This window comes from Sciurus carolinensis, chromosome 17, assembly GCF_902686445.1.
Source record: "Sciurus carolinensis chromosome 17, mSciCar1.2, whole genome shotgun sequence".
Classification (NCBI taxonomy): Eukaryota; Metazoa; Chordata; class Mammalia; order Rodentia; family Sciuridae; genus Sciurus; species Sciurus carolinensis.
The window spans coordinates 2,079,926-2,095,109 of NC_062229.1; the positions used below are offsets into that span (position 1 = coordinate 2,079,926).

At 62.1% G+C, this 15,184-nt stretch overlaps 1 protein-coding gene across 1 annotated transcript in view; it reads right to left on the bottom strand.

Annotated features, from left to right (window-relative positions):
- The window catches only part of Zfr2 (zinc finger RNA binding protein 2), a 36,843-nt gene that overhangs the window by 7,050 nt on the left and 14,609 nt on the right, over window positions 1–15,184 (bottom strand). The window contains 10 exon segments of the mRNA XM_047531763.1: window positions 768–972; window positions 1,671–1,764; window positions 2,380–2,519; window positions 4,306–4,371; window positions 4,373–4,460; window positions 7,257–7,424; window positions 8,733–8,917; window positions 11,623–11,945; window positions 12,644–12,737; window positions 13,454–13,688. Coding sequence (XP_047387719.1) covers window positions 768–972; window positions 1,671–1,764; window positions 2,380–2,519; window positions 4,306–4,371; window positions 4,373–4,460; window positions 7,257–7,424; window positions 8,733–8,917; window positions 11,623–11,945; window positions 12,644–12,737; window positions 13,454–13,688 — 1,598 coding nt within the window.

Below are 15,184 nucleotides of genomic sequence, written 5' to 3' on the forward strand. Positions count from 1 at the left end.
TTGCCAGGACAGAATGAGCATAGATACAGTTGTCCCTGGACGGGGACACCTGACCCACATGCCAGGGCACGTGCCTTCCATGTGGGTCACACACTGCGAGAAGAGCTGCCCAGGCTCAGCAGAGCGGCGGGTCGCTTGGTATAAGGTGTGGAACCGGCCAGCCCACAGGCAGGAAGTGCACTTGTGGGCCTTAGACACCGGGGCTCAGTGCAGCACGGGCACAGGGGAGCCCCAGGGCCGCTGCTTGTGGCTGAGCTGTGCTCCTGGACACAGTCCCAGTGCTCAGCTGTCCCGTGCAGTTTACCAACGCAGAAAAACACCACGGAGAGAAACAGGCCGCGGCCCTCAGCGCAGCTCCTCCGCATGCGCACGCGCGGGGCCTGCACTCCTGAGGACACGGACGCGACCCCTGACCCGGAGCTCCGTGAGTGGGACTCCTTGGCAGTGAGGGGGCCAAGGCTCACTGAGCGGTTCATCCCTGTGGCACTTCAGCACTTCCCTGAGCGCCACCTAGCCGAGGCCTCCGCTGCTCCACAGGCTGCGAGTGGCTTGTGCGGCCCTAGGGTGATGCCCCCAGGTGGAAGCGACCTCGGCAGCCTGGAGTTTGGACATGGGTCTCTCTGTTCGGGGCGCGAAGCTTCTGTGGGCCTTGGAGGCCGACCAGAGGTGGAGCGAGCTCCAGGCCTCCTCGGGCCTGGGCCCCTGGCCCCCGTGGTCCCTGCAGCTGCCCATCCTGAGGGCCGGGCCCTCTGCATACCTGTGCTGGCTTCCCTCCTCCTCCTCAGCCAGCACGTCAGACACCAGCTTGAGGGCCCGTTCTGCATGCGACACAGCTTTCTGGATGGCCAGCAGCTCCTCCTCCGTGGGGTAGATGGTGGCGTGCCTGCACATGACGTGCCGGTCATCACTGGACTCTGGCCGCCGCTTGGGCTGTGGGGAGAGGTCACCCTTGTCAGAGCTGCGCTGAGTGGTCTGTGGGACCAAGTGGACAAGGGACAAGACAGCTGGCCATGTTGTGGCTGCACACAGCATTCAGAAGGCACCCAAGGCCCCAGGAGGACTCAGAAGGAGCCTGAAGCCAGGCTGGCTCAAAAAGCCAGGTGCAGGTGGGCAGGGTGACAATGGCAAGACAGGCTTAGAGGTAGGGCACAGCTGGGTGGGTGTCCAGTTCACAGGGGTCCTGGGGCAGAACTGCAGGAGTCACAGGGCAGCAACCAGGAGGAGCGCAGGCTCCCCGTGGCTGCAGGAAGCTCAGGTCTGAGCTGGTGGCCCAAGGCCCCCCATCTGCCATATCCTGGCCAGAGGGTCATGAGTCAACCAGGGTCTTTCCCTTGGCAAGGTGCAAATCTCAGCTTCCCATCAACCTGGTGCTTGGCCCGGAGGACACATGCCCCAAGGCCAGGGAGGAGCCATGGAGTTGGGACAGAAGATGAGGCTTGTGCAGATGTGAGCACCTGGGGCTGCAGGAAGCTGAAGGGCCTCCTGGGGCCGGGCAGCGGGGCAGGCAGGCTGGGCTCCAGCCTGTGGAGTGGGGGTCAGATGCAGGCCCTCGGCAGGCCTGGTGGCCCGCAGAGGACTTCCTCACTCCTGGAAGAGGCCAGCCTGCACCTCCACACTGCCCTGGGCACCTACCGGGAGCGGGACAGCGGGCACACCAGCCTGCCCAAGACAGGCGACGGGGCCCAGTCGGGCGAGGCCGCTTGCGGCTCCTCGTCCTGGGGCCGCGGCTCCTCCTCCGGCCTTCTGCAGCGCGCCTCGTAGTGCCTGTGGCCAGATGAGTGCAGAGGGCTGTGAGGGACCCAGGCCACAGGGAACCCGCCACCACAGATGTGCTCACACGTGGGCACCGCTGGTCGCCCTCGCCTGCCCAGCTCACACTGAGGGATCCCGGCCCGGCCTGCCAGGCGCTCATGCTGCTCCCAGGAACTGAGGCCACAGGCCCTGCACAGCCTGCTGTGTGCCCGGAGAGACTGAGGCCGGGGAAGACCAGGACTGGCCATGGCCACAGGGGGCAGGTGGGCCCTGGGCTGGGCCTTGCCACCTGGGCGCAGCCTCTCTCTCCTCCTCACTCGGGCCTGCCGGTGCCAGAAGAGCCCGCAGATCAGGTATGAGAGGACAGCTTTGGGACTCCTCTAGGGCGAAGAGGGGGAATGACAAAGTGTGCCCACTGGACGCACTGGGGAAGACGGAGGTCAGGGATGTGCGGAATGTGGAGGCCACCGGGTTGCCTCTGGTGCAGCAGCAATGGAACCTCTGTGGTGGCGCTGCACTGAGGCTCACCAACCGGACAGAGGCCTGCCCAGAGTGAGGCCTAAAGGCTGGTCCTAAAGGCCAGCATGGGAGGGGATGAAGGCAGGCCTGCCCCTGTCCTGCAGGCACCTCAGCTCCGAGCACCAGTTGCGCATCTCCTCCAGCCGCCGCTGGGCCCGCTGCCGCTCCTTCCTCATCTGCTCCTCCAGCAGCTTCCGCACCCTGCTGCTGGGCTTGGCGGCAATGGGGAGGTCGGGGTCCACTTTCTTCTGGGAAGGCAAGGCGAGTCGTGAGAAACGGCCTACCAGGACAGGCGCCACAGCAGCCTAGGGACACAGGGAGAGCCCAGGGCTGCCACCTTGCCGTGCATTTATAGCTGGGTTTACATCCCGAAACTGCTCAGCCGAAGGCCATGGTGGGGAAGGGGGCCACAGAGGGGGCACAAGGATGAGTGACAGTTACAGTGACCAAGAATGAGAGTTGACCCCTGGCTTGTGCTCCCAATGAGAGGACCAAAGAAGAAGCTGAGCGAGTGTGCTGCTTGTTGAAGGTCAGGGCGCATCTGCACAGGCCTCCAGGCCTCGAGGGGCTACGTTCCCTCAGTGTTCTGTCTGCCACAGGTGGAAGCCTCACTGCACTGGTGAGTGACGGGTGGTCACTGAACAGTGCAAACAACCTGACTAAGCCAGAACACTCACCCCCAGTCAAAGCCATCCGGCAAGAGACGAGACAACTGGCAAACAGAGTTCTATAGTTTTCCTGGGGGTTTACCCTCATTGTTTTACAAACCTGCCTGCAAATCTGCATGACCAAATGATACAAAACTGTTACTGATTTCCCCATCTATCCCTTTTCCACCCACCCATCCACTCACCCATCCATTTCATCCATACATCCACCTATCCCACCCACATATCCATCCATCCCTCCTCCACTTATCCATCTGTCCATCCACCCACCCATCCATCCATCCATCCACCCACATATCCATCCATCCATCCACCTCTCCATCCATCTACCCATCCACCCATCCATCCACCCACATATCCATCCATCCACCCATCCATCCACCCACCCACCCATCCATCCATCCATCTATCCACCATCCATCTACCCATATACCCACATATCCATCCACCCATCCGTCCATCCACCCATCCATCCATCCACCCACATATCCATTCATCCACCCATCCGTCCATCCACCCATCCATCCATCCACCCATCCATCTATCCATCTGTCCATCTATCCATCCATCCGTCCATCTAGCCATTCATCCATCCACCCACATATCCATTCATCCACCCATTCATCTGCCCATCCATCCACCCATCCGTCCATCCACCCATCCACCCATCCACCCACATATCCATCCATCCACCCATCCATCCATCTGTCCATCTATCCATCTACCCATCCATTCACTCATCCGTCCAGCCACCCATCCATCTATCCCTCTGTCCATCTATCCATCCATCCTCCATCTGTCCATCTAGCCATTTATCCATCCAGCCACACATCTGTCCATCCACCCATCCATCCGCCCATCTATCCATCCATCCATCCATCCATCCAATCATCCATCCATCTGCGGTTCCATCTCTAGGTGTTGTGTGCAGGCAGTAGGGCAAGTGCTAACCCAGAAGAGACGTGAGCTGAGGTGAGAGGAACAGGACTCTGTTTCTAAGGATGTGCAGGACCCTGAAAGGGAGCATCCACAGTGAGGAGGGCCTGAGGAGTGCATAGAGGTTGGTCTACGCTGCGGCCTGTCTGGGCAGCACTAGAGGTGCTGTGGGAAGGTGGCAGGCAGTAGCCCAGGGTGGGTGGGCTCCCAGCGGGCACAGGGTGTGCTAGGTCCGTGGTGGAGGAGTGTCTGGAGGCCCAAGGGGACTGGAGGTACTATCCATGGCTCAGTTTCATGGAGGCCAAAGATGTGCTTCATGATGTGGACCTAGATATGGCAGACAGAAGCCCTTCCCTCCCCTACCCCGGGACCCCCCGGTAACCAGAGCAAGCAGGTGGGTGGGCAGCCAGGAGGCACCCCTGGACGCCACTCTGTACTGCAGCCGATGCCGCCGCCCCTTGACGTGCATGTCCTTGGCGTTGGGGTCGTTGAAGCTGCCACTCGCACAGCTTGCAGTGGAACCGGATCACTTTCCCCTCGTCGTTGCACACCTGAGACGCGAAGCACAGTTGCCAGGCCAAAGCCCTGAGGGCAAGGGACGTCACCGACAGGCGCCCACGTGACCAGTCAGTTCCCAACCCTGGCAGCCACCTCACTGAGGGTTGCTGACGCGATCCTGCGCCCGGCCCTCCCTGGTCACTGCCTGTGATGGCAGCTCCTTGACGGAGTGGCAGGGTCTCCAGCTGCTGCGCTCATTCTGCCCTGGGCAAAATGCAAGACGCCAGACTGCTGGGACCAGAACGTGTGCCCGGGCCCTGTTTTGTGCCTGCAGCACTGAGGCAGCGTTGGAGGCAGGCAGGGCTGTGGGGCTGACTTGCGTCTCCCTGGGCATCTGTGGCAGCCACACAACTGCATGGTGACTCCCAGGGACCCATCTTGGGCCGGAATTCGGAAGCCCAGGCCGTGGGTGAGCTGCAGGAAACCCAGTTCCACTTCTCCCGGGAGAGGCTGGCCAGGGTCTGGAAGCTGGCTGGCAGGGAGCTGACAGACCCGTCCTGCACTCAGGCCCCACGAGGGCTGGGCAGAGGGCCTCCCGTCCCTGGCGCTCTCTCCCCCCCCAACTTCTCCTTCCACCCTCCTTCCTTGGGGAAAAGATGGACAGTTCCTCAGGGGCAACCCCACACCTGCGCCTCGCTTGGCTAGCGCTGGGGCCGTCGGGGGTCTGGCGGAGGAGTTCTGGCCCACGGAGAGGTCTGCTTGTGACACCATGGAGAGGGGGGTTCTCTTGAATCCCCCACAGAGAACCATGGAGGTTGCGAAGCCGACCGGGGTCTGGCCCTCGTGCACCAGGCGTGGACCAGGACAGCCTCCACCTACCTCCTCCACATAGTGGGCCCCACTGGCTCCACGTCACAGCAGCCCCGGGAGCTTCCCATGGGCCTCCCGGGAGGCTGGCTCTCCTGGCCCCTCAGACTTGTGCCGAGTCGGTTTGCCCATCCTGGGGTCTGCTGCGAGTGGCCTGTGACTTGGGAGGCCCTGAAGGGAGACAGCCATGTCACTCCAGCAGAAACCAGAAGCCATGTCCACTCAGCAGAAACCACCAGGCCACGCAGGCGTGAGGTGCGCAAACCCAACCCCTCCTTGTCCCTCTCCAGCTAGTGATGGCGATCAGAGCCTCCCAGACAGTGGGCTGTGCTCCTGCCAAAGTGGTCAGGTTGAGACCGGAGTCACCGGGCCAAGCCCTGACCGGTGGAGCGGCTGGGGGTGTGGAGAGAGGGCTCTGGGGCAGGATCTGAAGGACAACAGTGTGCCACAGTTGGCCGCTTACAAGAACAGCAGCATGACACGGTGCCCAAGGAAACACCTGCCCCTTCTCGACCCCCGCAAACTGCCTCAGGTAGGAGGCCACTGCCCTGTCAGTCGCCCTCGCGTAGAAAGCACCTGGGCCTCTTCAAGAGGACTTCTGGCTGGGTGTGGTGGTCATGCCACGATCCCAACTACTCAGGAGACGGAGGCAGGAGGATGGCAAGGTCCAGGCCAGCCTGGGCAACTTAGCACGGCCGTCTCGAATTAACAAAAGGGCTGGGTGCAGCTCAGGGTGCTTGCCCAGCGTGTGGGAGGCCCTGGGCTCGTCCCCAGCACCACAGAATAACTAAATAGCTTTCACATGTTTTCCCAGGCTCAGCAAGAACCAGCCTTCCTGTTGCACAGATTCCTCTGCTGGAGCTTCGTCTGTGTCTGCGTTTGACTTTGATGTTCCTGTCGTGCCTGCTCGAGTCACAGCGAGGAAGCATGAGGCCAACTCGAATCCATGGGGAAAAAACCCAGGCTTCACCTCTCCTTCGGGGACCCACCAGCTGCTGGAAGCCTCCACCCTTAGTTCATCAGCATGATGAGGCTGCGGACCAAAGGTCTCCCTTCACATGCTAATGAGGCACACTGTGGGACCTCTGGGGGGGGACACGTTGGCGGAGGCAGTGGTGCAGGCCTGTGGTCCCCACTGCTCAGGAGCTGAGGGGGGTGGAAGGCGGAGCAAGGCGAGCAACTTAGCGGGGCCCTGTCTCAAACCACGACAGCAGGGCTGCAGAGGTGGCTCAGATGTAGAGCACGTAGACCGCGGGATGGGCCCTGGGACCACAAAAAACAAACTAGAAGCTGCTTAGTGATTCATCTCAAGACCACCTCGCAGGCTGGGGTGCAGCTCATCTGGGAGCTTGCTGTCCTGCAAGGGGCCCTGAGATCTGTCCCCACTGCAAGAAGTTTAAAAATCATGTTGTTACTCAGGAAGACATGCTGCTTAGGCCCCAAATACCTCCACCCTTCAGTGTAGGATGCAGATGTCTGAGCAGGGACTACTGGACGGAGCTGGGCAGGAGCTACAGCCACTTGCTGCGTGACCGGGCCAGGCACCCACCTTGGTCTTTCCATCTGCACATTGGGACAAGTGACAAAATCTCCCTGAGGGAGCTGCTGGGGAGGGTGCATGATATGAGTGCAGAGCTCAGAACAGGAGCTGTCACCACTCAGGTCACAGGCAGGTAGCCGGACTTGTGGTGTCGGGGGCAGGGCAGCCATGGCTTGCCAGCGCCCACCTAACTCATCAGGGCCCAGTGTGACCCTGAGCACCAGGGCGGGAGGCCACGCTCCAGCCGGGCCAGGGCTCCGGAGGCCTGCCAGCACCCAGAGCCATCTCCCGGTGCCACAGGAAGATGCAACACTACCATTCCTGGAAAGGTCTCAAATCAAAGGTTTGGAAAGGGGTCGCCCACCCTCACACACACACACGCACACAAATTTACCCACAGTCCGCTTCTCCCGGGACATGAGGAGGGTGGCGAGGTTGCCCAGGGGCACACAGGCGGGGAAAGCAGGGACACCTACCCTCCCTCGGAGTGCTGGAGGCCAAAGGTCTCTTGGCCAGGGCTGCCCTGCCTGGAGTATGCAGCTGGGCAACTGTGGGGGGCCTCAGGTCTGCTGCTGCGGGCGGGGCTCCTGGGCGTCGGCTCGATGGTGGGGATGGGCTTCCCCAGTTTGGTGTGCAACTTGAAAGACCTGGAAGGACCCGTCCCTCTGTCGGGAGCATCAGGACCCACCCTTCCCAGGCGCCCCTGAAATGTCTCTGGTACATCACTCCCCACTGAGGCCTTCTCAGGCTGTCCCCTGCTTCCAGGCCCCTTCCTCCTGTCGTGAGGTATCCGCTCTCAGCACCTGCGAGGCTCCCCCACAGGCCCCTGCCCAGAGCCCCAGATGTGGGGCTCAGGGTGTGTGACTGTGTGGCCGGGGCCTCCAACTAAGACGGATGTGCTCCTGGACACAGCCATCTCTGCAGAAGAGGTGCAGGTACCCACATTCTGGCCACAGCCCTCAGCACTTGCGGGTCCAGGCATTTGTGGAAGGTTCCAGTTGGCAAGGCCTGCTGGGTGGCCTCCAGCGCCTGCACCCATGACCGCCTGACGCACCTGCCGGCACTGCCTGGTGTCCACCCTCAGAACTGCCCCATCCAGCAGGCTGCAGAGCCTCCCTGAGCCCAGACCGAGCCCCAGGCCCAGAGGGGATACCTGCACCCTGCCCTGTCTGGTCCTCCATCTCCCACCATGCTCTTTCCTTGTGTCCATCCTGTGCCCTTGCCGGCTCTGGTTGGGTGGTTTCCCATGGGCTATAAGGGAGCCTGCCCTGGGCTGGGCTGGGCAACGCCGCCCTCGGTGAGCACAAGGTGAGTGAGGCGGTGAAACAGGTCCTGGGCCAGGCCTCCTCAGGGTGGCTGGAAGTCAGCCCTGTGCAAAGCCCTGGGGGCAGGAAGGCCCGTGGCAGTGGGACAGGGCACTCCCAGCCATCCTGCTCGGTGACCTGCTCAGTGACCATGTGGGGGCAAGGTGAGTATCCCCAGGAATCTGCAGCTCTGCCCCACCCACTGCTGGAGGTGAGCATCCTGCAGATATTCACAGCACCTTGCTGACTGAGAGGCCCGCAGGCCTGGGGTGCAGGCTAGGCCTCCCTGCCCTCTCTCAGGTGGGGCTGCACTAACTTCCCCTGCAAGCACCTTTCAGGCCACAGGAAGGCTTTGGTGTTAAGACAGGAAGGGTAGAAAACAGCACCTAGGGAACACCATCTAGCCTCACTCCAGCAGACTCTGCATGCCCCCAAATGCTGTGTGGTTTTGTCTTTGTGGCCCAGGTGCAAAGGCCCCTGGTCCCTAAGTGTCTGTGCAGGGGCAGGGTCATGTTCGTGGTGTGGCTCTTGGGGCCTGGGGACCATGGCCCTCATGCTCTGAAGGCCCCCAGACCCCCGCTGGTCTGTGTAGCTACCCCAGCATGTGGCCCTTTGGGTCCCAGGTGGGTTGGTGGTGTGTGGGCCCCTACCTTCTGGTGCTTGGCTCCCCGGATGTGGGCAGCATAGGCCTCTGCCCCAGTGCAGGACACGGCACATAGGCCGCAGTGCAGCTGCGCCGGCGTCCCGCATGGGCTGCCGTTGGGCTGCACACCCGTCCTCTGAGCCGCCTCCTTCTTCCTGTGCTTCTGTCCTTCCAGATGATCCCGGTAGGTCTGCCGCAAAGAGGAAGAAGTGGACGGAGCTGGTATCCCAGCAGGCACTGTCCCTCCCCAGCAGGCCATGGACACAGCTGGCAAGACCCCCATGGGAGACAGAGGTCACTGTCCCCATCCTCCTACCCTTTGGCACTGAGAGAAGCAAGGGTCCCTTCATTAAGCCCAGTTAGCAAACTCCGAAGCTGGGACCAAAAGACGTCTTTGTGGTTTCTTCCCTTGCTAAAATACACCCTACTTAGGAGAGCGTTGCCGAAGAATCACAGGTTCGGTGGGGCGGGGCTGGGAGCTGCCTGAAGCCAACTGGGCCTTGTCCAGACTGGGAAAGCTGCCAGATGACATTGCAGACACTTGCTTTTTAGAACCTGCTGATACACGGAGGGGCCCCACGCAAATGTCTGATCACCCAGCCCTCGAGGGGAACCCACTGGGTTCCTGCAGCCCTGGAGGGAGGCAAGCGGCACGCAGCCAGGACGCACTGACCACGCCAAGGACCGCCCCTGCAGATAGCACATCCCCAGAAGCATGCAAGACACGGTACCACCGTGATGCTAGGGAGGAAAAACAGGAGGGGGAGACGGAGGCAGGGGTGGGAGGTGGAAACCTGCGAGTGCATTGCCTGAGCAAACAGGACTCGCGTGGCGCATCAGGCAGGGCTGGGCGTGTGCAGGGGAGCACTGGCCCTGCCAGGGAGTGTCTCCTGTGGGAGGACCAGTCTGGAGGAGTTGCTCCTGGAGTGCTGGGGAGGACCCGGGAGCACTCCAGCCGGAGCTACCCAGCCCTCTCCCCGTCTCTGCTCACGCTGGGTGACCTGTCTCTGAGGTCACTCTGACTCCAAGCTCCTGGAGGATGGCCCTCCCTCAGACACCCAGAGTGGTGTCAGGACTAAATGCTTCATGTCACATGCTCAGAGCTCATGCACAAGGGAGGGAAGCCGTGTCCCCCAGAGGGCCAGGCTCCTGTGTGAACATGTTACATGAGTTTTCAAGGATGGAGGGTGGGAGCATCATAAGAAAAGAGGTGTGTCGAACCAGGGGAGGGCCACGCCTTGTCATCCAGCTGCTCAGGAGGCTGAGGCAGGAGGGTCCCAAGTGGGAGGCCAGCCCTGGGTGACTCAGAGAGACTGTCTCAAAGCACAATAACAGGGTGGGGGGTGAGGGTCAGTGGTAGACACCCTCTGGGTTCAATCCCCAGGACCCAAAGAAAACTAAGGAAGGAAGAGACAGAGAAAGCAGGAAAGAACGAAAGTAAGAGAGAGAGAGGTAGAGAGAGAGACAGAGAGAGAGCAAGAGAGAGAGAGAGAGAGAGAGAGAGAGGTCGGGCATTGCCAGGGGCTCTGGCTGAAGCCCATGCCCTGCTCCTCCTGGTTCCCTGGAGGCACAGCCCCTCAGGGGGGACTGCAGCAGAAACTGCCACTTCTCTGACCTAGAAAACCCACTTAGACAACCAGGGGGATGCAGGAGAGATGTCCTCTGGGGCCCTGGGGCCCACAGGGACCCACATCCACAGTGGGCAACAGGCGGAGGCGGCCTGAGGACTAAAGGTAATGGGCCTGGCAGGGTGCCGGAGGGACATGGGCAGGAATCGTCAGCGGGGGCAGGTGGAAGTGGACTCCCGAGTGGGGGCGCTGTGTGGATGCCAGGGTCGGGTTGGGGCCTGGCTGCTGGCTTTGGGAGACGGTGCCAGTATGGTGGGAGCGAGGTGCTGTCTGTCCTCCGCTGGGCACACAGCGCCACGCAGAGCGTGCGCGTGCTGCCCAAGCCCCAGGACTAACGAGCGCTGGCTCTTCAGAGCACATCGCCTACGTGCCAGATGCCAGGCCAGGGTGGCTTGCTGGGCCTCCTGCACCCGGGGAGGCCAAAGCTGCACTGCCACCCCCGATGCCCGAGCACACTGAGGCTCACAGAGGCCACCTGCCTGCCGCTCTTTCTTCTTGCTTTCTGGTCTCTTGGAGATGGAACCCAGGCCTTGGCACTCAGCAGGCCTTGCCAAGGGCACGCGCACAAGGGAGGAGGTGCACTTCAGGGTTCTGCCCCAGACTCTGCAGAAGCGAGTGAGCCTCGGGGCCCAGAGCCTCGGGGGGAGAGGCCCCAGACCAGGAAGGGCAGGCAGAGGTGGGCCTGCAGAGTGTTCTGGCTCCTCGCAAGTCTCCAGAGTCTGGTTTGGACTCTGCGCTCCTGCAGGCGTGTGCTTTGCCAAGATGCAGCCTGACAGCCGATGCTTCCCAGGAAGAAGGCCCTGATTCCACTGGGCCACCTCTGAGCATCGGGATCCCGTGCTGCACACGATGGGGACTGCTCTGCCCCCCGCACCCTCGCTCTCACATGTGCGTGCACACACACATGCTCGCACGCCCACATGTGCCTACACAGGACACACACAGCACCTACATGTGCACACACCCAGGCTTCGCAGAGCATCCCAGGCCTCCGTGGCCACCTGGGCTCTGCTCGGCCCCAGCAAAGGGCAGCACCCCCACACCCCCACTGCTGCACCTCACCCCTGGGCCAGCAGAGCGCCCTGCTCAGGGTCGGGCCTCTGCGGCCACCGACAACACTGTGCTGGCTCCCGCTCTTCCACCGGTGCCAGCAGGCCCTGGTTAAGGCGATGCTAACGCATGCTTTACGGTGCAAGGTCACCAGCAGACCTTGGTCAGAGGCAAGGGTCCTGGCCCGAGTACCCGCTTTGGTGTGGTGGAGGCTGACCTGGGGTCCAGCACAGCTGATCTTGCAGGTGTCACAGTAGTGAAGCTGGGGCTGCCTGGGGCCCGCCTTGGGCTTCGGTGGCCTGCTGGGGAACTTCTCGGGGAAGCTGCTGGCAGAGTTGTCCCTAGGGCTGCTTCCTGGGCCACCCCATGGGGCTGAGCCCACTGGTGCCGTCGGTGGTGGGGAAGGCTGCTGGGGTGGCAGGGGCTGCAGCTGCTGAGAGGGCCCTGGGGGGGGCGAGGGCTGCGGCTGCGTGGGTGGCGGCGGGTAGTAAGCACTGGCTGCCGGATACACAGACGCGCCAGAGCCTGGGGGGCTCGTTCCTGAGAAGGAGAGAAAAACGGGGAGGGGCGGATTCCAACACGCTTGATGGCAGGGGTGGAGGGACAGGCTATCCGCATGAACCTGTGTCCTTGGGTAAGTGGGGACAGGTGGAGAAGGAGGCCTCAGGCTAAACCCTCATGGCCTGAGTACGGGCGCTGGCTGGTGACTTTGCTTTGGCTCTGGTTGCCTCTTGTGGGGGCTGAGGTTAGCGTTGACCGCCCCTAGGCTCCCATGGCCTCTGTAGGTCCTTAGAGGACAGGCCCAGGTTCCCTGCAGAGCCCACCTCCCACTGCGGTCTCCAGAGGCGCTGAGCCTGGGGACCTGCCGGGTCCCGCTGGCTGGAGACTACTGGCAGTTTAAGCCTGAGCCTAGGTCCTGGCAGTGACATGCCTGTGAGCCTGTGCCCACCACTGCCATCCGATCTGGCTTCTTCCGCGGGTGCTAGGCACAGAAGGGCTGAACACACCCACCTTGGCTCCCTCCGTGTCTCCACAACAGAACTCGCCCCTCCATCTAGCAAAGCACCTCTGTTTCTAGGCTCCTCCCCCTGCCATTCACAGGCCTAGTTGCCTGCTGAGACTGGGGCATATGTGGGAGGCAGCCCTGAGGGGGGACACTCACTGATCTCCTAGAAGGAAATCCTCCCTGTGTACCCAATACCCCCTCGTCCCGCCCCCGGGGTCCAGCACACACCCACCTGGCTGGCAGAGCGTGTCCGAGGCTGCAGGATCGTAGTGCTGTCTGTCCTCGTAGCTCCTGGTGACTGTCGACTGTCCATAGCTGTAAGTGTCCTGCACGAGGTTTCCCCGGGGGAGAGACAGCAGGAGGGAAGCAGCTCAGGGCCTGGACCAGGGTGCATTCCCGCCAGGCTCGGGCTCCGCCACTCACTCTCCATGCCTCCCGCCCCCATGCCAGCCCGATTGGGGAACTGGGCACAGAGTGAAGACGGAGGGGGACGCAGTGGCCTAGTGGAGCTGACGCTAATTCCCAACAGCCTGAATGTGCTGTTCAGGAGGCTGCTGGGGAGGAGGGCAGGCTGGAGGGAGACGTCCCAGGCCTTGGTGAGGAGTAGAGAGAGGGAGCAAGAGGGGCCCGATGGGCGCTGGCGGCTTGGGTATCTGGCTGCCTGTGATGCTGTCCACTGATGTGAACTGGGGGTGGGGACAGGCGCCGGAGGCAGGCTGATCAGCCAGCACGGGACACCTGGGTCACACCTAGTGGAAATGGGGGAAGGTTGGCGGTGGCTGGATGCTGTGGGCAGGGAATGTCTCGGAGCAGGTCTGCCCCTGCCCCCCCACTGCCCCGGCAGCCTCACTGTCCCCAGGTGCAGCTTCCACTGGCAGGGGACTGTCCCTTAGAAGGGGAAACTGTAAGTTAACTTCCCACACCTCAAGACAATGCAGAAAGGAGGTGACAGTGCAGAGGCCCATAGGAGGGGGTCACAGGGACCACTGGACTCATCCATGCCACACTAGCTATGTCTCCCGCCATGGCCACGCTGGGGTACCTGATAGGTGGGTGCAGAGCTGGGCCCGGGGACAGGCTCCTGGGGTCGGCTGCTATAACCAAACTCCTGGCCAGAGTGGGGCTGGTAGCAGCCATACCCCGCGGGAGCTCCAGGGCTGGACGGCTGGGCAGCCGGGGCGAAGGCCAGGTTCGCAGAGGGGTCCATACCAGGAGCGGGCTGCACGGAGTAGCTGGCCCCCGAGGCCGGGAGAGGGAAGGCTGTGGGAGGCTGGGTGCTGGAATCACAAAGCCCGAGCAGATTAGACGCAGCTCCCAGCACACCTGAGCAAGCGGGCCTGGCTGCAGCCAGCCTGAGCTGGACACTGAGTCTGCTGGTGCTCCTGACCTTCCTGGGGCCCAGGCACAGTTTCACATTCTCTTCAACCATCTCCACGACCTGAGGCATGGGGACTACTGAGTTGATATACAGATGGGGAAACCGGGACAGGGTAAGTAGCCATGGCGACACGAACCCATTCTGCCACTCTGTGGATAAGCTACTGCACGGCCCGTGTTCCAGCCCAACGTCAGGGTTCTTCCATGAAAGCTGACTTCTCACGGCAGCAAGACCACTCCATGTACTAGTGGGCTGCAGCTGATTAGACCCAAGTCCAAAATAACCACGACCCAGAAATGTATCTCACACAGCTGCTGCCTAGACGCCAGGGCTCAGCCCGCCTACCCCAAACGGCTGAGCGCCAGCCTGCGAGGGCAAAATGGCCATGCAGGAAGCCTGCGCTGTGCAGAAGAACCATGTCCTCCAGCAACAGCTGAGCACAGCGCACACGGCGCGACGGAACTGCAAGGCAGGCTGGAATCACCCTGGATTGGGGCCATCTGGCTTAACACAACAGGTCACCACCTGGTCATTAAGACACAGAACGTCTCTTGGCCCAAGGCCAAGTGAGCCCCTGTTCTAGTGAGCCCCTGTCCACATCGCCTGGCTCACCCACAGAGAGGGCCGTCACCAGGAGACCCTCCGAAGAGGAGGATGGGGGCTCCCATCTTGCAGACAGCCAACCCAGGTGCTTGTCTGAGCCCAGGGCCTTCTACTCTCCATCACCCTCAGGGGAAAATGTGGGAATGGAGGGCCCTTCGCCATGGAAAGGAAAGAGGAGAGATTGCAGCCCACGCCGTGGATCACAGGAGACAGCGCGCCAAGCCCCACGGGGCGGCAGGGCGAGAACGGATCACACCATCTCACGGTGACCATGGGGAGCACATCCCAAGACCTCACGGACACCAAACCTTGGGTGCTAGGCAGCACGCTGTAGACCTTCGACCATCTCCAGGTGACTCCTGCCACCTGCCACAAGGTGTGTCACTCTATGGTCAGGGAATAAGGTCTCAGTGCTCAGCAGAAGCAGGTGTGTAAAGTGAGTTGCTGGGCTTGTGACTCACTCAACCCAGGGCGCGTGGAGCCAGCACAGAGGCGTCCACTCAGGAGCAGGGGTCGAGCAGAGCCGCCCGGAGGACCTGATGCTCTCTCAGCCTCGGCTGACTGGCCTGCGCCCCTTGCCCTCCTTGCCACCGTCCCTCCGTCCTCCGGCAGCCACGGGGTCCGCTCAGAGCCCCACATTCCGTGTCTTCCCCTGCTCAAGGCCCCTCCGTTCCCTTCCAGCACCTCTTCCTCCTGTGGTGGCTGCTCAGACGTCACTGCCTTCCCTAATGGCGCAGCCAGATCCCCATCCCTGGCATTCTGTCCCATGGCACCGCGGCAGGTGCCAGACTG